This window comes from Schistocerca nitens, chromosome 4 (genome assembly GCF_023898315.1).
Source record: "Schistocerca nitens isolate TAMUIC-IGC-003100 chromosome 4, iqSchNite1.1, whole genome shotgun sequence".
Classification (NCBI taxonomy): domain Eukaryota; kingdom Metazoa; phylum Arthropoda; class Insecta; order Orthoptera; family Acrididae; genus Schistocerca; species Schistocerca nitens.
Genome location: NC_064617.1, coordinates 319,523,513 through 319,545,663, shown reverse-complemented (window position 1 = coordinate 319,545,663; position 22,151 = coordinate 319,523,513). Strand labels below are relative to the sequence as shown.

The window sequence follows — 22,151 nt, the reverse complement described above, 5'->3', positions numbered from 1 at the left end:
GAAGAAACTGTTGCGTAACGTTAGCTCGATGTGCGGGTGTGTTGTCTTGCTGAAACAGCACACGCGCAGCCCTTCCCGGACGTTTTTGTTGCAGTGGAATTTGTTCTTCAAAACATTTTCGTAGGATGCACCTGTTACCATAGTGCCCTTTGGAACGCAATGGGTAAGGATTACGCCCTCGCTGTCCCAGAACATGGACACCATCATTTTTTCAGCACTGGCGGTTACCCGAAATTTTTTTGGTGGCGGTGAATCTGTGCGCTTCCATTGAGCTGACTGGCGCTTTGTTTCTGGATTGAAAAATGGCGTCCACGTCTCATCCATTGTCACAACCGACGAAAAGAAAGTACCATTCATGCTGTCGTTGCACGTCAACATTGCTTGGCAACATGCCACATGGGCAGCCATGTGGTGGTCATCCGTCAGCATTCGTGGCACCCACCTGGATGACACTTTTCGCATTTTCAGGTCGTCATGCAGAATTGTGTGAACAGAACCCACAGAAATGCCAACTCTGGAGGCGATCTGTTCAACAGTCATTCGGCAATCCCCCAAAACAATTCTCTCCACTTTCTCAATCATGTCGTCAGACTGGCTTGTGCGAGCCAGAGGATGTTTTGGTTTGTTGTCACACGCTATTCTGCCTTCATTAAACTGTCGCACCCACGAGCGCACTTTCGACACATCCATAACTCCATCACCACATGTCTCCTTCAACTGTCGATGAATTTCAATTGGTTTCACACCACGCAAATTCAGAAAACGAATGATTGCACGCTGTTCAAGTAAGGAAAACGTCGCCACTTTAAGTATTTAAAACAGTTCTCATTCTCGCCGCTGGCGGTAAAATTCCATCTGCCGTACGGTGCTGCCATCTCTGGGACGTATCGACAATGAACGCGGCCTCATTTTAAAACAATGCGCATGTTTCTATCTCTTTCCAGTCTGGAGAAAAAAAATCGGAGGCCTTAGAACTTGAATGCACCTTGTAAAACTGAAAAAAGCTTTCAAAATTAAATTAAATGTGCATATGGCAGTTCATGCTAGTCTTTTTAGTTGACGTCACTTCGGCGACCTGCGTGTCGATGATGATGAAATGATAGTGAGTTCAACACGTATACCCAGTCCCGAGCGGAGGAAATCCCGACCAAGCTGGGAATCGAACTTGGGGTTCCGTGATCGAGAGTCAGTAACACTAAGCACCAGACCACGAGCTGCTGTCAACTTTCAAAAATCTAGCTTCATTCGAATACTACACACAAAAAACACATATTTTGTGAGTTTTTTTATTATACACGGCACCTCTATGTTTCAAACTTGTGCGAATCGGTTCAAATATTGTAAGAACGTAGACAAATACATGTAATTAATGATCGTCCGGTTGTTTTGTGAAAGCTTCCTCCTTTGCCCCGATACAAGCAACATGATTCGAAAGACAATAAAAAAATCCTGTACAAGAACAGCCGTGTTCCGAGTCAACAAAAATCTACGTCGGTTGCCAACCTATGGCGCTCTAATGTCAGAATTATGGTAGAGTAAAACTTGGGAAGCAGGATGAAAACCGTTCCTATCATAGCACAAAAAAGGCGAATATGTCGTGGACATAGATAGAGATATAAAAGAATGCAAGTGATTTTTCGACTGATCGGGGTGACGCTTAAATCAAAACATCATTTACATTTAAATCAAAACATCCTTTTACAAGTTAACCTCACTTATCCAGCGCAGCGAACTCTCTTAGCTGCAAGGTGTTGCACACATGGATCTTACAATTCATGGGGCCAAAATTCATGGGAAACAATAATATCATGTGGCTGAACAGCATACATGTACTACGTAAAAAAGGTTTTCAGGGGTTGTAATATGTCTGGGGGTGGATTTGTTCCTAGGGGGGGGGGGGATATCTGGGAGGGTGTGTGTGGAGGAGTTGATTTGTTCTCAGAGGGGACCATTTTTTCTCCAGACCAACCTCCTATCACATGTATGGCGAATGTCGTAAGAACAAATAGACACTAATTCATGTGCTCTAGAGAGTGGGAGCCGGCCGAAGTGGCCGTGCGGTTAAAGGCGCTGCAGTCTGGAACCGCAGGACCGCTACGGTCGCAGGTTCGAATCCTGCCTCGGGCATGGATGTTTGTGATGTCCTTAGGTTAGTTAGGTTTAACTAGTTCTAAGTTCTAGGGGACTGATGACCTCAGCAGTTGAGTCCCATAGTGCTCAGAGCCATTTGAACCATTTTTCTAGAGAGTGGAACGCATCTACAACAGGATATATCCGAGAGTGCGGGTGGATCTATAATAGCAAAACCCCAGAGTGTGGATGCATTATCCTTAACTTTAATGATACGTTTGTTATATTGCGCACGGCATTTGGCAAATGCCATGTTGGATGACATGATGCATCACCGCCGGATGATGATTCCCCGCCCAGCCTAAGTATCGACTTAGAGGAAAAGTCATACCTAACTCAAGCTTCAGAGCACAGTTGCAGGGACCTCCGCAGCCTCTCGTGTGTCATGTTGGCCCGTTCATGGACGCGAGAGTACATGTACGTCTACATCTAGTACTAGTAAGTACAGTGAACCCACACTTTTCCCTTAATTCTTCATTATTATCTGACTCCCTCAATGTGCGCCATTGATAGTAGAGTGATTAGCCTCACCTTTGTTTACATTTTTCGATTTGGATCGCTCCATGGATAGTTCTTCGTATGGACATGAAAACTTTCGCTATGCTCTGGACTTCGCCTCTGGCCAACTGTTCACTTCGTAAACCCCATCGTCATCGACCACGTCTTTTTTCCACCGGGTTCTATGTCACAACTAGCGTGAGTGATAACAAATGTCTGTTTCCTGATGATACTGAGGTGTACAGGAAGATCTCGAAGATCACTGACCGTAAGAGGATACAATATAAATAGATAAAATTTGTAGTTGGTGTCATGAACCAACCATTTCGGGATTTTGACGATCTAACTCTCTAATTGGACAGAACTTAGTGCAATATCCCTCAGCACGATATCAACAACTCTGTCAATAGCAGGTTTGTATAAGGGCTAGAGTTGGACCAACCCGTTACGAACTTGCTCAATTTGTCGTATCTGAATAAATTATGCAATTTTTATGAATTTGTAATCATTTGTCGGTCTATACATGTACGTCACATCTACTGATTTCCATCCCATTCGGATAATTCCTTCGTGGCACCCCTGCTTTTCTTTATTAGAGCGTATGTCTAACTCCAAATAGAGAGAAGTTAATACAAAGGCTTTAGTCATACATCCAGCCCCTAAAAATGACTAGGTACACGAAGTAACAGCATCAGTGCAAGCTATATTTTACAATATTATCCATGTCCACTTATTTCATGGTAGTAGTCGACTTTGTGTTCGACAACTCATGACAGCCACTCAACACCATCATCCGGCTTATCAGGCACCCAATCATCCGGTTGTCCTATGAGGCGGTATTCAGTTCTTAGCGATCCCCCACCCTCATCGTTCATAGACGCACAGAAACAAAGCGCTTTCTTTCGCCTTACGCATGCCGGAAAGCGATCGGATGCTCGTACAAAAATTACCTCCACGTCATCGTCTAATAGTTCCGGAAATGTTAGTGCAATTACTTGTGTGAAGATCACTGAAGGTACGAAATGACCTGTTTCTCATGCCGCAAACTGGTGCGTCTAGCAGGTGTCTGCCTTTGTCGCCGGGCAGCAACGACGACAGCCGTCAGTGCGGTGCGCGCTATCTTAACAATACCAACAGAGCAACAGAGGGGCAGCAGAACCTGTTGCTGCAAATGGAAACAGGAGAAGCTGTGTTTCTGATTAATGCAGAGACATACTGGTGCATCGGCTTACCACAGCTGCTGTATGTACACCCTGTAGTGACGTTACGTCATAACCCAATTTAAGTAGATATAAATTGTCGCTCGATAACTAACCCCGTTAGTAGTAAACATTTTTGGAATACACATTTCTGCGGTTTTTGTTTTCCATATCAAAGACTAAGTGAATCTGGACACGACTGTGGTTTCATTCAAAAACTTGATACCTTACGAGCCCAGAATATGCAATTATTTTAACCTACATAACGTTGTCCAACAGGGTTTTAAGCCAACGTATCTTTAAAGCACTCAGCAGTGCATAAGTTTTGTAGAGCTCACCCAGTGGGTCTCATCATGCACTATCAACAAAGCAGCGCTTTGTGGATTACAGTATATAGGAGTAATATCCCTAGTATAGTCTAACACAAGTTTAATGCGCTTGGAAGTAGAAAAGAAGCCTAAAGGAGCGATTGGAATATGCTGTGATTTTTAAATCTACCATTAATGCTGAATCTAATGTAGTTATGTATCCATTTCCTTGGCCAGAGCAGTTGTTGGTAAAATTGGCGGGGAGCCATTATCTTTCTAAAATAGATCCCACTGATGCCTACAATGAAGCAGCTGTAGATGACAGGAAGAAACAGCTTTCAGTCATTCATACGTCTTTCGGTCTATGTTGTTATAACAGATTATCATTTTTGGGCTCCCAGTTCTTCCTGCGGTAGAGCAACTCATCCAAGGTATCCACAATTGTGTTAACTATTTATATTACTAGCCAATTACCGAATCCACGTAGGAACAGCACCTGCAAGATCTGCAGATTTTGTCTGAGCGGTTTCAAGCTCATTGTATGGGTTATCAGCTCGACAAGAGTAGTTTCTTTGAGCCAAGCATAAAGTACCTAGGCTTATATTAAAAATGACGGACTTACGCTCACACAGTATTATGTGAATGCAATCAGTTACTTACCAGCTCCCAAGAACTTCAAAGAACTGCAGTCATTCTTGGACAAAGTTTATCATTACGCAAAATCCATTTCCATCGTGTCCCAAATCTGCTACTCGCTTAATCGGTTATGTAAAAATGGAGTTAAATTCCTATGGTCAGAGACATGGCAGAAAGCTTTCTTGCAACATAAAAAGTGGAGTCACTCGGTCCCTTGTTTAGTAACGCCCAAGCCAGGCAAACGCTTAACGCTGGCCACCAATGGCTCACGTTTCAGCAGTGGTGCACTATTATGCGACAATGTGCTGGCGACGCAGAACAATCCATTTAGTTTGCGTCAAAAACGTTATATATGGCACGGTGAAATTACTTGAAAATGAAGAAAGTCATTGGCCTTCTACACAGCGTCAAGAAGTTTCATGCATATCTCTAGTGTGCAAAGCGTAATATGCTAATCACAAGCCCCTCGTTTTGCTATTCGATCCTCTCCTAAACTTCCCGATTATGCAGCACAGAGACTGCAACAAGGGGTGTCATTCCTTAGAAACTGTTACGAGATACGTTATAGGTCCACAATGTAGTCTTCAAACGCAGGCACATTTTCCCACGTGCCCTGTGACGCAGCCACCAAGCTCCATGTTTTGCCGAACGTTACGGTCTGCGACGCTGCCTCGACGAATTCCTAACTACGGCGTGCGAAGAAGCAATGGAAACAAGCCGCGGTCCGTTAGAGTCTGTGCATTTACGGTGGTCGATGCGCGGGGACCAATTTTCATCCGAAGCGCTGGTCAAGTTCTTTAATTTGTTCGGAAGGGGATGTCAACATTGCTTGCCCACTTTCGGCCGGTTGGAGACACACTGCGATGACAGAACGGAGGCGCACGTCCCTGCAACCTTTCTCACACGGCCACATTATGAGGCGCGCATTCCAATTCACAGGGTGCTTTGTCTATTGTGCTGCGGCGTTAGCTGGAGCACCTGCCTAATGGCACAAACCTAGAATGACGTTCATCTTTTTGATATGGCATCGGCTTAAAATCACTGATGATATTATTAACCATGGACTATCCGAAATACCACGTGGCAATTCCACCTTGTTCTGCTCTAAGTACTGAACACCTTTGACACCACACATTGCGGAACATGTAGAATGAAGGCAATGGCATGGAATTTCCCGTTCGTGGTTTGCTTTTTCGTACTGGCATCCACACGTGCCTTTCCGTCTTATGTCACACGTAATTTCGCGTACCCTTTCTGTCGTATTATCGGCAACTCTTGATTTTGCAGTCTTCACAGTAGTATCCACCGACACTAAAGTCGATTCTGTCTTCGTCTGCGACTCCTCACTAACGCTTTCTACGTCATCTCGACTTTCGGTCGAACATAAAAATTCCGATCTCAGTCGTTGAAATTGGTGTTCGTTTTTCTCTCGTATTTTTAAAATACGAGCATCGAATTTCTTTAATGCTGCTTTTGCCGTTCTCTTGTGAGACGTCGTCTCAGCAACAACATGTTTCGCCATCGTCGTCGCTTTGATGGCAAAAGCTTCGACTTGTTATTTAACCTCTTTGACAGTTTGTTGTGTAACTTCACGCAACGTAACCATGTCTGTTTGGACAGTGTCATTGTCTGTTCTCAATTGTTTGTGCCCTGTAACGAGTGTTTGAAGCGTGATTTGTGCTTTTTCAGCTTCAGTTCGCATTTGATCTAATTGGCCTTGAATATTATCACGCGTTTTTTGTATTTCGTTTTTAGTTTCTTTCAGCCCCAGTTTTAATTCTTTTTGTCCTTGTGTTATGCGCCCTTCCAAAGGCTTTTCTGATTCCTGAGATTGTTATAATAAACGCTGCAACATTCCAGACATGTTGGCCTTTTCATCTACATCATTTTCGCCTGTTGCCATCTGATGTAACTGTTTCCTATCTCGTTTCTTGTGAACCGCTTCCTTCACTTCCGCAGATAGTGTAGGAACACTAACACTCGTTCTTTCATTCAATTGCAAACCTGCCTGATTCAGTATGATCACGTTTGGTTCAATATGCTGTAATTCACTATCTAGAGACTCAGTGTCTGACTCATTAGCAACGCCATTCTCACGTCCTTTGTACGGACCATACTGAACATCATGTGTTGCATTTTCGGTCTCATTCGGTATTCCTACGTGTTCTGTCTCGTGTTGTTCACGCTGATCTACATGTTGCGTGCCGAACTCGATCCCATCAATATCATCCATTACTTCTCTTTGTCTTAATCTATTATTTTCTGTCTTTTTGAGCGTTCCACACAGTGTTGCTGGTAGCGAATTGTCCGAACCTGACTCCGCGTTAACATCTTATCATGAGACTTGATTCTACCCCAAAATATCATCCACGGTCCTATATTCAATAATCGAACCTGTTTCCTCGTCCTTTAAATAGTCTTTTGGTTACAGGAGTTGAGTCAGAACTCAGCACAACCCAATTCAACGACGTGGTGCGCCAGCATATAAGAAATACATGAATACAATTCTATCTACACTTACTACACAGCTGAGTCACATTTACAATTGCATTTTTTTTTCACTTTGCATCAGCTTATTGTTTGGGAGGATTATGTGCTTTGTACCTATAAAAAGCAAAACCTCAATCTATCAGATTGCTGTAATTTAGAATCCTGGTAGGATAGCAATTTGTGATTGCGCGCAAATTGGAGAAAACATCTGAACTCTCTTCTCACACCCAGGGTATTAGACAGACATTTTATATAACTATGAACTTGGCCCGGTAAGGGCAGTTATAAATGCTGCTGTCACATAAGTAGAATGCATAAATTAATAAAAGTGAAAGTTTGGGATCTATTCTAGAAGGACAAAACAGCTATTCCATTTTTCATTCCACATATAATTTATCAACTGTGCTTTCAAGGGTCAAGTGATCATGTTCAATTACTTCCAACACTCAGTAACAAAATATTTAACTCTTGGACATATTGAATTGGCGATTATTAATTCATTATCTCTACATATGAAAATTTTTATCACAAGCAAGAATGATAAAAAATCTTCATCAGCTAATTTACGTCTACGATGGTGTAGCTGGTCAATACACTGAGTTGGTGGAGAATAATTTTACTTTTTAAACCATTGAAAACCTGTCATGTACTCAATGTGAGGGTTGGGTAGTATCCTAGCTTTTGATATTCAATGGTCGAAGCATACGCAAGTTGGAGTGAGCAATATCTCGGCTCAACATTTACTGTGGTTTAATGCGCGATGGTACTTCACCAAGCAACAGTGTTGTCTCCGTGCTGGATCTGAAACGCTAATTCCCTACTCTGGCCTTGACTGAATTTACTCAGTCTCAACTTTCCTGTGTTCCGTAGAACGTTAATTTTTCCCTAGTCAAAATAATGGCTATTGCACACTCGCCAAGGGTTGGAGCGATGTGCACAATTTCTTTGCCCCCAAAAATTCCCGCAGGAATAATTAACTACCTCCTTGCTATCTGTCACCACGATATGTGAAGCATATCGCCCACACTTTGCAAAAGCAAAGCTCTCAACGCCGTCGCTATTTTCCACACACTTGTGTGGTCTGCCGCAAGACAAGACATATTCTAGAAATTTTAGTTCTAAAAAAAAAAAGGTTCAAATGGCTCTGAGCACTATGGGACTTAACATCTATGGTCATCAGTCTCCTAGAACTTAGAACTACTTAAACCTAACTAACCTAAGGACATCACAGAACACCAAATCATCACGAGGCAGAGAAAATCCCTGACCCCGCTGGGAATCGAACCCGGGAACCCGGACGCGGGAAGCGAGAACGCTACCGCACGACCACGAACTGCGGACTTTTAGTTCTCAAAATGCTTTTATATAATGGGGATCTCCCTACCGTGTCGCGTCTGCATCGCCCAGTATGGCTTCAGCCAATCGCCATCTCGTTAGAGGTGAATTTTATTTTTCTTGCCAGGCCGCAACCTAGCCCTGTTAAAGCTGTCCAGCCACTAGCCACTCACCCCCGGTCCCAGCCGTATTTAAGTTAAAAGTAATAATGTATTATTCTGGCCTTATACCTTTCTGCGCTGAAGCTCTCCGTTTTCTTGTTAAGTGGGGTTTTCCAATGCCATTAACCACATGCTCGGTTGATCTCCAAATTGTGTTTCACTTTAACTTACTTATGCATGCCACTGTTCTTACGTTGGTAGATATTGTTTTCTTAGTTTTCGGTAGATGAGATTGCTGCAATTGCTTTTTGTTGATATAATTTAATTATTATTTTCTGAGGATGTCATACTGTATCGTACTGTTATTATGGATCAAGCTCATGTAAAGTCCAAAAAATCTGGACGCCTTACAACCTTGTTTTGTATTCTCATTAGTTGCACTACTAGCGCCACTCTTATATGACTGGCACGAAATTTGAATTGATATCATCCTTCAGATGTTAAAACACGCATGCCAACTTTTGTTTAAGTCGCACAACTCCTTGCTGGTGTTGCGATTTTTTATCTGTGAGTGTATATTTTTAATTACTTTCTTTTATGTGATGAATAATTTTGGCCTAAGCGAGAAGTTACCCCAGAATGGTATTCTGTAGGACATGGGTGAATGAATATATGCAAATTATGTTACTATAGCAGTTTCCCCATCCCGAAAGTTTGCAGTTATTCTTATATTAAAATGAGCTAAACGTAAAAGTTTTAGCAGAATTTCCTGCATGGTTTTGCCTAGTTAAGTTTTTATCAGTATGTGCACTCACGAAAGTATTTCTGTCCTGTTTATAACTTTTGTAGATAAACTACGTTCATAGCAGGTACAAAACTGAATGATCTTCGTTTTTCTCAGATTTATAGCTAGTCAAGTCGTGTGAAACCAATTAATTTACTACTGTTTCCTATTTTCTCTGTCATTGCTTTCTAATCGGCTTCACAAATAATTCTTTTATAGTTCACAAAAGGACAAATTTTTCTTCGTGATTCAAATAAAATGGTAGCTCATTAACACAAAGCAAGGAAAGCAATGGACGTATGATGGAACCATGCATAACGCAAGTGCTGAAACATGTATCCCAAAAAAACTGCTTTCGCTAGTAGAATACTATGACTGGCACAACTAAATATCTTTGATTAGTCACAGAAGACCCCACTGGGGATAATTTATCATTTAACAATTTCGTTATACGCTCAGCGGAAGTCTAAACAGAGCCCCTCTTTTGAGATCCAAACTGTGATTAATCAAGTGTCCCATTACTACAAAGGCCCCACCCTCGAGGACATTAACTTCTCAAAAATCGATTTAAAAGGTAGGACTGGCAGGTAGTTATAAATGTGGAGTCATCTTTCTTATAAGGAGGCCTAATAAAAGCATAATTATTTTAATATGTCTGGGAAAATACCTGGGATTAATATTAACAAATTGAAGGGCTACATATTATTAGTATCTTACTGGAGGTATCATCACCTTTTAACAGTCATGATTATCTTCCTTATTTCAGGGGGGAGGGGGGTGATGTGTGGCAAATTCTCACTTCACTAAATTCCTTAGATGTTGATTTTGCTTGCGCTTCTGAAATTCTTGAATCGATTGTCTCACCTGCTTGCATATTTTACTGGCGAGACCAGTTAATTAGCAGGCCTATGCCCCTGAGGAAATGTCTGTGTTCCGACGGTAGCGGATCGAATTTTATGTCGTTCATAAAGGTAGAAAAATAGTCTCGGTAATTACTTATTTCATTTAAAGTAGCAAGTGGCAGTTACTATTACACTATTTATTCACAACTGAGTTGTCAGCAGTTTAAAACCTGAAAGGGTCATCACTGGACAGCAGTACACCTCTTAAACAATGTCTCCCACACTTTGTTACTGATAGTGCAATGTCGAATCATGTTGTAAGCTACGGTAATGGTGATATGATAAACTATGTGACGTTTTTGAACAAATGGTGACTGATTTCGTATTGATTAAAACTGCACAATGTGAATGGAAAACGAGAACTAGGTATTTCTCCTGATGTATATAAGAAAAACCAGTGTACAGCACCACACACAAGCGTAAACACTTCTACCATACGGTCACCGTATATAAAACATTTACTTCTGTCTGAGGATCAATGCTTCTGACCAAAAGAAAATTATATAAGGCGTAAAATAGTTTTCTCTGGATATAGGGTTATAAATGGTTTCATGTGTGCCTTTTTTAAAATTTTTGTTTTAAAGAATGGAATCATATCAGCCGTTCCCCACATGACTGGTGCAGCTGGAAGTGTGGCGTTTGTGTGGTTTACCAACTTCCTGCTCCGAAAGGAATTTGTATCCAAGGTCTGGACCTTCCGCATAATAAATGCGCTAGGTAAGTACTGTGTGCAAAAATTTCAAATTTTCATAAACAGCATACCTCTATAATCTATTTATTGCTATATTCAGAGATGTGTAATAGTATGGACAAGATATCAGCATTAATGTTTTGCTTCATAATTTTAAGTTATCCTGAATGAAATAGTGTACAGCAACACTCATTTATGAGCGACCGATCAGCTACCCTCTTTCGTTCCGAAAACGGGGTATCGCAGGCGTTGGAGAGACCTTTGGGCCCTTGACCATTCAGACACACATCGCGAGAAATAAGCTGAAGGTACATGTATACAATTACATGTACTCGGCAAGATACTTTATGCTGCGCTTCCGTCACGTCTTCTCTCGTCACAAATGATATGGCGGAAAAACGATTAATGATATACCTCTGTACGAGCTCCGCTCGAATTTTATCTTTATCGTCTTTGCGCGAGATCTGCTTAGGAGAAATCAGTATATTGCTTGTCTGCTAGGAACGCACACTCTCGAAATTTTAATAGTCAAGCACAGCGTTATTTATAACGTCGCTCTTGTAGTGTCTGCCAATAGAGTTGTAAGAGCACCTCTGTGACGCTTTTCCGCTTACTAAACAACCTGTGCCAGTACACGCTGCTCTTCATTGGATGTTTCGTCTATCAGTACTATCAGACTGACGATCAATAAAGTATAGGTCAAACGGGCTGTAAGCATATTGTCATATAGCGAGCGGCTGCATTTGCAGAGTCGACCACGGGGGAAAATGGTTCAAATGGCTCTGAGCCCTATGGGACTCAACATCTGATGTCATCAGTCCCCTAGAACTTAGAACTACTTAAACCTAACTAACCCAAGGACATCACACACATCCATGCCCGAGGTAGGATTCGAACCTGCGACCGTAGCAGTCCCGCGGTTCCGGACTGAAGCGCCTAGAACCGCACGGCCACCGCGGCCGGCACCACGGAGGGGGGGGGGGGGGGGGAGGGAGCTGCTATGTTGTGTTGTGGAAAGTTCTGCATGGGAAAGGCATTATTATCGAGGTTCGAGTGTGGCCAGTAAGTACTATTATTGTGAAGTAATGAGATATGGAAGTGGATTCACTGGAAAGTGCGTAAAGAAGTAATTAAAAATGAGCAATGCCGCCAATAACAAATTTGTGTATCCGCCCGTTTGTGTGTCGTATCGTATAATATCAATCATCCACGTCGTGTTTGGCCTCCCAGAATGAAACTAATGTGAATCAGTAAAATAATTTACAGCAAAGGAGAGCAATGAAGTGTCAGTGGCTCAGTGGCTCGCAGCGAGCGTGAGAACATGCTTTCGGCCATCGCGTTTCCGCACCAGCAATAATCAGCGGCGTCGTGTCGTTTGCGCGTACGCTCGTCCAAGTGATAATTGTGGAAAGATAAAGGTCATCATTGCCTGTTGAATTGCCCCCTCTGTTTATTGATTGTATAGCCACTGAATTGCTATTTATTTATGGGGTAATAATAATCATTAAAAGGTGGCAATTTTATTTAAGCATTGATTTTACTCTTTCGATTGTTGCGAGTCAGCGATAGTGCAATGCTGCTCGTTTTGGAGAATACACATTTTATAAGAATTATTTGGTCCAGGAAACACTTTTGTGATCACAGTTGCGATTTAGACGGTATTCGCGTAATTGTACTGGTTAAAAGTTATCGTTTCCGAAAGACGCAGGTTCGATTAAAGCTGTGTGCACTTTTGCGCGTAAAATGAAAATATTCATAACACGTCGCGTAACAAAAAGAAACATGCGAATCACAACCGTGATCAAACGAAGAAAATATATGATAAAATAAATGTTCTTCGTTGTTATTCAGGACAGGCTCAGATTAGACCTTGCAATTTTTAGTTATAGGAAATCACAAAGCGTTACACCTTCGAGATATTTGTTTTGAATAAATTGTATTTACCTTCTCTCTCTCTCTCTCCTTTTTACAGCCTTTATACCTTCACATCGATTAAGGAACTTTTCCTTCTCTACCGACCAGTACGAGAACAAAATTCAGACTCAACAAAATGTCTTACACCGAATTATTACATGCTTAACCCTTAACAATCATATGTAGTTTCGTAGTACAAACAATGCTAATGTCTTCCGTGTACTAGAAAGTCTTTGATACACTGAGCACAAAAATGAAAATAATAAAATTATAATTACATTTTTAATATCATGAATACTTCTTTAAATCATGAAAATAAGGTTTGACATCGTCGTAATATTAATTTTCATCGTTGTAGCACTATCTGTGTGTACCTGACGAGCGTAAGAACTTTCGTTCGACCATTCGGCATCCGCATCCTCAACAACCATCCGCGTCGTGTCGTTTGCGCGTACGCTCGTCCAAGTGATAATTGTGGAAAGATATAGATCATCATTGCCTGTGTATACTTCACCGAAGGTTCGGCCGAAGTAAGACTGTGAAATACGTGTGACAGCGTGAAGTACAATAGTGACTATACAGTAATAAGGGAATGATAATTATGACCACTCATCAAATCTGCAAAAATGTTAACTGGCATCACCACTTGTGACTTAGTGTGTAAACAGTGCAACCTGCGATTTTCTTATCGTCTCATAATATAACTGTTCAGACCAGACGTAAGGCAGTGTTGTGTTTAGTGTCGAGTGGTTCCCCTAAACCCGCTTGCATATTTATATACATAATTTCAGGCAAGCCATCAGCAGTGTGGAGCAGAAATTATACGACGGCAGCTGGAGTATCGGATACGTGGCGTGGACATGGCGCATGGTCAATGTGAGAGCAGTTTAAAGGTCTCCCGCCAGTTGTGCACCCGGGCGTGTTACAGGGCCTTTGTACGCTAGCTCCTTCAAGGGATGATATCACTTCCTGTGCATTCTTCCAGACAGTCAAGCCGTGTGAGCTGCCGGGCGTTCTGCCGAGCTGTTGCTTCCATTTTGTGCACAGTTTTTCGACGACCATCCCAGTCGTCTTGTTTCGTGTTGCGAGTTTTGCTTTTATGTGTACTCACCGTCTGGACTCCAACCAGAACCACAGCAAACACAGTATTAATCAATGGTGCCAAGAAAACCTGAGGGATCAAATCGTGCCTTGCATCTAGCTTTCCTACGATTAGTTTTAAATGGTCGCTCGGCTAAATGAAATTTAAAAAAATATTGTACTTTGTTACTTCTTAAGTATTTTACGTGATGGGAGACTGTAGGCATTTTATTTAGTTATATCACATCGTTTTGAGGAGCTGGTCAACAGCACGTACAAATTTTACAAAATGCATTATACTGTGCTGTCTGTGGTAGTCGTATTTATTCTGCTACTGGTTTAAGACCGAAATCGGTAGCAGAATAAATATCATTATCACAGACAGCACAGTGCAATGCATTTTGTAAGATCAGTTATATCACTTTCCTGTGTGAAGCACAAAACAGTTTTACGTATAACTACGATCTCTGGAAATTTTTCCCAAGTCTCAATACTATTAAAAGCTTCCGCACTATAGTTCCGTGCATTTAAATATGAAAGTTATTGACTTTTGTGTCTAACAGATACACTCCAAGTCAAATTTCGAATAACCTCGGCTTTTGGGATTCCTTTGAAATTACCACCTGTAGAACAATTATCGGACTTCTTTAATATGATTTTAAAAAGATGCAATTCCGTTTTGCAGATAAATTTGACTCACTAATTGTCGGTGAGGGCGGAAGGAAATTTCTCCCACAATAAATGGTTCAAATGGCTCTGAGCACTATGGGACTCAACTTCTGAGGTCATTAGTCCCCTAGAACTTAGAACTAGTTAAACCTAACTAACCTAAGGACATCACAAACATCCATGCCCGAGGCATGATTCGAACCTGCGACCGTAGCGGTCTTGCGGTTCCAGACTCTCCCACAATAGCTTCAATTATTACATTGCTGAAGACCACTTTTACTAATTTCATGAAAATGGGATGTGAGTCAGGATATCTAAATAATGTACACGACTCTAAGTAATACTTTTCTTTTTGAAATTATATTTTCAACTTGAACACACTTAGATGAATCAATAAAGAGAAATAAGAGTAACAATCACAACAGGAATGGCTAGAGGAGGAGTAAACGATTTTACATTGTTTCAGCATATTTATGCTTTTACAAAAGAAACAATTCAAGCACATTATGACGTTTTCTGCTTCGTGTCTCTGGTTAACTTGTAGTGCTTTTCTCTGGTACTTGATTATCTTAGGCACCTTGTCCATTTATTAATTACAAGATAAGTAATGAGGAGGTTCTCCGTAGAATCGGCGGGGAAAGGAACAAATGGAAACACTGACAAGAAGAAGGGACAGGATGACAGGACATCTGATAAGACTTCATAAGACACCCAGCAATACCTTCCGTGCTACTCGAAGAACTTCTAGAGGGTAAACACTATTCAGGAAGACAGAGATTTGGATCCGGTAAATAAATGAAGACGTAAGTTGCAATTGTTACTCTGAAATGAAAAGGTTGTCACAGGAGAGGAAGTCGTGGCGGGACGCATCAATCAGAAGACTGGAGACCAACAGAAAAACGTAAAACTAGAAAAGGGACGCCACAATACACTTTCTCCCAATTATTTAAGGGATGTAACTGTTTCTAGTGATGGTTCGACAAATGTTTTATCAAACAATAATGGGTCTTTTCGTCTGTTTACACACAATGCTTTACATCTGTTTGCGCTGTGTTGTTGAACTGTTGTTTGGTTTGAATGATTTCTGCTATGATTCACTAAGTGCTAGGAAATCTGGCAGCAATGGTTATCTGCTAAAATGCTGACACCTCCTACTTGCAGGCATGGGTTTTTGTCGTAGTATATGAGCGTTACTATATTAATTACTCACTAGAAAATAAGGGAGCATAAGATATCGGGTTCAACAAACATAATAAGAAGACATATGAGGAAATCACACTGTTTGTTTAAAACCGATGAGAATTACGTGGAAAGTATATCACTAACAAAACTATACAGGAAAGGCGTGGGCTCACATGATTCTTGCCAACCTCCTACACAAAACTTAATCAGCCATTCAGAATAGGGTCTGCCCATCTGGCAGATAAGAGAACAATAATCATTGTTTCTGACACCAGAGCGCTAGTGACTTGAAGGACACACTTAAATGCACTCTGAGGTTAATAATAAGGACAGAAGGATAAGGAAAACTCTGGAAAGAGCAAGATGTCTTTGCAAGGATGAGAACTGTGAAGAACTGAGCACTCAACCTGTGTTTTTACCTAGCATGGTGGCGACTGATCGGCACCCGGCGTTGTAGCAGCGTCGGCGGTGGTGTATTATTAATAACATCGTGGTGCGGACGCCTCGGCATTGACTCAAGGAGGCTCTTGATATGTTGTTGGGGTATAACAATCCACAGTTCTCCCACACATTGCCAAAGTCGATCTGGTAAGGCAGTGTGTTGTGTATCCCTAGCCAGAAGTTCCACATTCTTCGACCAGACGTTTTCGACAGGCGAGAGATCGAGAGAACAGGAAAGTTAAGGGAGCAGTGCAATGCGATGGGCGACGATGAACTCTTGAACATTGAGGGTCACGTGTGGTTTAACACAACCCTGTTGCAATGTGGCTGTCGGCAAGGTATGAGAGGACAACAGGCTCCAACACTTCAGGGATGTAACGCTGCAATGTGTACGAGGGGTTGCGGGAATGGAGTCCAACATCACCCCAAACCATAAAACGGTTGCAGGACCAGTAGGGTGATACATAAGACAATAGTTCAACAGTCTCTCACCGGGTGACTCCAGACTCTAATCCGACCATCGTCGTGGTGCAGACATCATCGGGATTCGTCGATAAAGACAATGTCAATCCATTCGGGTTATCCATGTTCGTCGTTCGTCACACCGTTGCCGGTTCAAACTCCTGTAGCGTTGACTCAGTGATAAATGTAACAATGGACACTTGCACTTCCACTCTGCTGTAAATGACGTCGAATGATACGCGCGACCACTGTTTGTTGCTCAACATACGGAATTTGTTCGTGATGTAGCAAGCGATCCATCACTTCCATGTGCACAATATACCTTTCGTCACGTGTAGTGGTTCAAATGGCTCTGAGCACTATGGGACTTAACATCTGAGGACATCAGTCCCCTAAAACTTAGAACTACTTAAACCTAAATAACCTAAGGACATCACACACATCCATGCCCGAAGCAGGATTCGAACCTGCGACCGTAGCGGTCGCGCGGTTCCAGATTGAAGCACCTAGAACCGTTCGGCCACCAAAGGCCGGCCGTGTAGTGGTGCAACGAGGTGTGTGCAATAGGTCCCGTCGTCTATCCGTCGTTCCCTCCTGCATCCAGCGATTACGGATCCGCACACAGTCGCTTGGTTCCGTCCGACACGGATCACTGATTTCTCTGAAGGATAGTCTGCAGTCCATATAGGCAACTACTCTTCCTCGGTCGAACTACGAAAGACGCTCGCTGTCTTCTACGGGGCGCACTGAAGCTGCTTAAGAAAACAACAGCACGAAAGAACAATTCCACACGGCCATCTGTTCCCCGTTTTATATAGGGCTCGCAGGTGGCACTAATGGCGCCGTATTGTGCGCCAGCGCCGAAGTGCTAATCATGTGCATCTCCCGTTGCCGCAAACGCATACTGCAAATTTCACGTGACTTGGATGCTCCCTTCAGGGAGTTGCATTTTGGGTGACCAGGGTGTTCATTTTGACTGAAAACACTGAAATATCTCGAAAACTATACGCATTGGAAGATGCAATATTGTGACAATACTACCAACAGACATGTCGAAATCACGGTGTAATTCCCGGGCGCTCATCTGTGAGTTGTGGCGCACACCTATTTCATTAGCTTCTCCTGTAACACGTTTGCTTCGTTTCCTTCTGATGGTCTGTATTCTGCCATCACAGACAAAGGCGTCCATAACCTTGTAAAAGAACGAACGAGAGAGAGCTTTCTCTCGAAATATAAGGCCACAGCAGCCTCAATATTTCTCATACATTCTCCATAAATCAGGATCATTTCAATTAGGGCCATTGAGTAGTATGTCGCAAATTACGATTGTGTACCCATTTCTACTCCTCCGATTACAGTGCCATCTGTGGCGAACCGAATAAAATGCTTCAGACAAAAAGTATGTAGATTTTGCCGTAGAATCGTAATGTGCAATGAAAAACGGGGGTTCCCATTGGAGGTTGTATGTAAAGTTGCCCTCGCCACCCACACACGGGGTTGGGTGGCGTGTCGAGTGTGTTATCACTGGATTTCCCCCTCTGACACAAACAAATTGTAACTATAACTATGGTTCATTACTACATCTATATGATTTCTCTGCAATTCACACTTAGACTACTGGCAGAGTTTTATTAAGATGATCATTTGTTCCTATGTAGGTTGGCGATTGTAAAATATTTTGACATTCATAGAAGAAAGTTAATGATTGAAATTTCGTAAAATATCTCGCCACAACGAGAAACGCCTTTCTTTTAATGATTGCCACCCTCAACTTGCTTATCACACCTTTGACATTCTTTCCCCTGATTCGCCATAATACTAAACGAGCTGCCCGTCTTTGAGCTTTTTCGATGTCTCTCCTCAATCTACCTAGTAATGATACCATAACGAAAAGTAGTACTCTAGCAGAGTACAGACCAGCACAGTGTAGGAAGCCTTTTTATTAGTTCTGTCGCATCTTCTAAATGTTGTGCCAATAAAACGCAGTCTCTGGTTTGCCTTCCTTATAACATCGCCTATGTGATCGTTCAGTTTAAGGTGTTCGCATTGTAGTTCCTAAGTATTTAGTTGAACTGACTGCCTTTAAATTTGTGTGACTTATCATATAACCAAAATTTAACTACACTCCTGGAAATTGAAATAAGAACACCGTGAATTCATTGTCCCAGGAAGGGGAAACTTTATTGACACATTCCTGGGGTCAGATACATCACATGATCACACTGACAGAACCACATGCACATAGACACAGGCAACAGAGCATGCACAATGTCGGCACTAGTACAGTGTATATCCACCTTTCGCAGCAATGCAGGCTGCTATTCTCCCATGGAGACGATCGTAGAGATGCTGGATGTAGTCCTGTGGAACGGCTTGCCATGCCATTTCCACCTGGCGCCTCAGTTGGACCAGCGTTCGTGCTGGACGTGCAGACCGCGTGAGACGACGCTTCATCCAGTCCCAAACATGCTCAATGGGGGACAGATCCGGAGATCTTGCTGGCCAGGGTAGTTGACTTACACCTTCTAGAGCACGTTGGGTGGCACGGGACACATGCGGACGTGCATTGTCCTGTTGGAACAACAAGTTCCCTTGCCGGTCTAGGAATGGTAGAACGATGGGTTCGATGACGGTTTGGATGTACCGTGTCCCCCTCGACGATCACCAGTGGTGTACGGCCAGTGTAGGAGATCGCTCCCCACACCATGATGCCGGGTGTTGGCCCTGTGTGCCTCGGTCGTATGCAGTCCTGATTGTGGCGCTCACCTGCACGGCGCCATACACGCATACGACCATCATTGGCACCAAGGCAGAAGCGACTCTCATCGCTGAAGACGACACGTCTCCATTCGTCCCTCCATTCACGCCTGTCGCGACACCACTGGAGGCGGGCTGCACGATGTTGGGGCGTGAGCGGAAGACGGCCTAACGGTGTGCGGGACCGTAGCCCAGCTTCATGGAGACGGTTGCGAATGGTCCTCGCCGATACCCCAGGAGCAACAGTGTCCCTAATTTGCTGGGAAGTGGCGGTGCGGTCCCCTACGGCACTGCGTAGGATCCTACGGTCTTGGCGTGCATCCGTGCGTCGCTGCGGTCCGGTCCCAGGTCGACGGGCACGTGCACCTTCCGCCGACCACTGGCGACAACATCGATGTACTGTGGAGACCTCACGCCCCACGTGTTGAGCAATTCGGCGGTACGTCCACCCGGCCTCCCGCATGCCCACTATACGCCCTCGCTCAAAGTCCGTCAACTGCACATACGGTTCACGTCCACGCTGTCGCGGCATGCTACCAGTGTTAAAGACTGCGATGGAGCTCCGTATGCCACGGCAAACTGGCTGACACTGACGGCGGCGGTGCACAAATGCTGCGCAGCTAGCGCCATTCGACGGCCAACACCGCGGTTCCTGGTGTGTCCGCTGTGCCGTGCGTGTGATCATTGCTTGTACAGCCCTCTCGCAGTGTCCGGAGCAAGTATGGTGGGTCTGACACACCGGTGTCAATGTGTTCTTTTTTCCATTTCCAGGAGTGTAATTTCTTTTCTTATTCATATGGATGACTTCAGACATTTCCGTATTTAGAGGCAACTGTTACTTTTCACATCACACAGATACTTTATGTAAATCATTTTGCAATTGGTTTTGATCTTCTGATGACTTAAATAGACTGTAAATGCCAGCATTATCTGCAGACAATCTAAGAGGGCTGGTCAGATTGTCTCTTAAATCGGGCCTATAACACCTCCCTCGCGACGCCAGACGTCACTTCTATTTTACTCGATGACTTTGCGTCAGTTACTGCATACTATGAAATTTCAGACAGGAGATTAAGATTCTAGTTACACATCTCCACAGAAACTTAATTAAAATAGAAGTCTTTGTATGAAATTGTGTCAAAAGCCTTCTGGAAATATGGAAGTATGGAATCAATTTCAGAACTCCTGTCGATAGCACTCATTACTGCAATGAGAATAAAAAAATTGGTTCTACATCTACATGACTACTCTGCAATTCACATTTAAGTGCTTGGCAGAGGGTTCATCGATCCACAATCATACTATCTCCCTACCTTCCACTCCCGAACAGCGCGCGGGAAAAACGAACACCTAAACCTTTCTGTTCGAGCTCTGATTTCTCTTATTTTATTTTGATGATCATTCCTACCTATGTAGGTTGGGCTCAAGAAAATATTTTCGCATTCGGAAGAGAAAGTTGGTGACTGAAATTTCGTAAATAGATCTCGCCGCGACGAAAAACATCTTTGCTGTAATGACTTCGATCCCAATTCGTGTATCATATCTGCCACACTCTCTCCCCTATTACGTGATAATACAAAACGACTACCCGTTTTTGGACCCCTTCGATGTTTTCCGTCAATCCCACCCGGTAAGGATCCCACACCGCGCAGCAATATTCTAACACAGGGCGAACGAGTGTCGTGTAAGCTGTCTCTTTAGTGGACTTGTTGCATCTTCTAAGTGTCCTGCCAATAAAACGCAACCTTTGGCTCGCCTTTCCCACAATATTATCTATGTGGTCTTTCCAACTGAAGTTGTTCGTAATTTTAACACCCAGGTACTTAGTTGAATTGACAGCCTTGAGAATTGTACAATTTATCGAGTAATGGAATTCCAACGGATTTCTTTTGGAACTCATGTGGATCACCTCAAACTTTTCGTTATTTAGCGTCAACTGCCACCTGCCACACCATACAGCAATCTTTTCTAAATCGCTTTGCAACTGATACTGGTCTTCGGTTGACCTTACTAGACGGTAAATTACAGCATCATCTGCGAACAACCTAAGAGAACTGCTCAGATTGTCACCCAGGTCATTTATATAGATCAGGAACAGCAGAGGTCCCAGGACGCTTCCCTGGGGAACACCTGATATCACTTCAGTTTTACTCGATGATTTGCCGTCTATTACTACGAACTGCGACCTTACTGAAAGGAAATCACGAATCCAGTCGCACAACTGAGACGATACCCCATAGGCCCGCAGCTTTATTAGAAGTCGCTTGTGAGGAACGGTGTCAAAAGCTTTCCGGAAATCTAGAAATACAGAATCAACTTGAGATCCCCTGTCGATAGCGGCCATTACTTCGTGCGAATAAAGAGCTAGCTGCGTTGCACAAGAACGATGTTTTCTGAAACCATGCTGATTACGTATCAATAGATCGTTCCCTTCGAGGTGATTCATAATGTTTGAACACAGTATATGCTCCAAAACCCTACTGCAAACCGACGTCAATGATATAGGTCTGTAGTTCGATGGATTACTCCTACTACCCTTCTTAAACACTGGTGCGACCTGCGCAATTTTCCA

General features: G+C 43.0%; 1 protein-coding gene across 3 annotated transcripts in view; it reads left to right on the top strand.

The window, feature by feature from the left end:
- The window catches only part of LOC126252747 (sialin-like), a 107,551-nt gene that overhangs the window by 58,060 nt on the left and 27,340 nt on the right, over nucleotides 1-22,151 (top strand). For all 3 annotated transcript variants that reach the window (XM_049953653.1, XM_049953654.1, XM_049953652.1), the window contains one exon: nucleotides 10,968-11,100. In XM_049953653.1, the coding sequence (XP_049809610.1) occupies nucleotides 10,968-11,100 (133 nt within the window). The remainder of the gene's footprint in view (nucleotides 1-10,967; nucleotides 11,101-22,151) is intronic.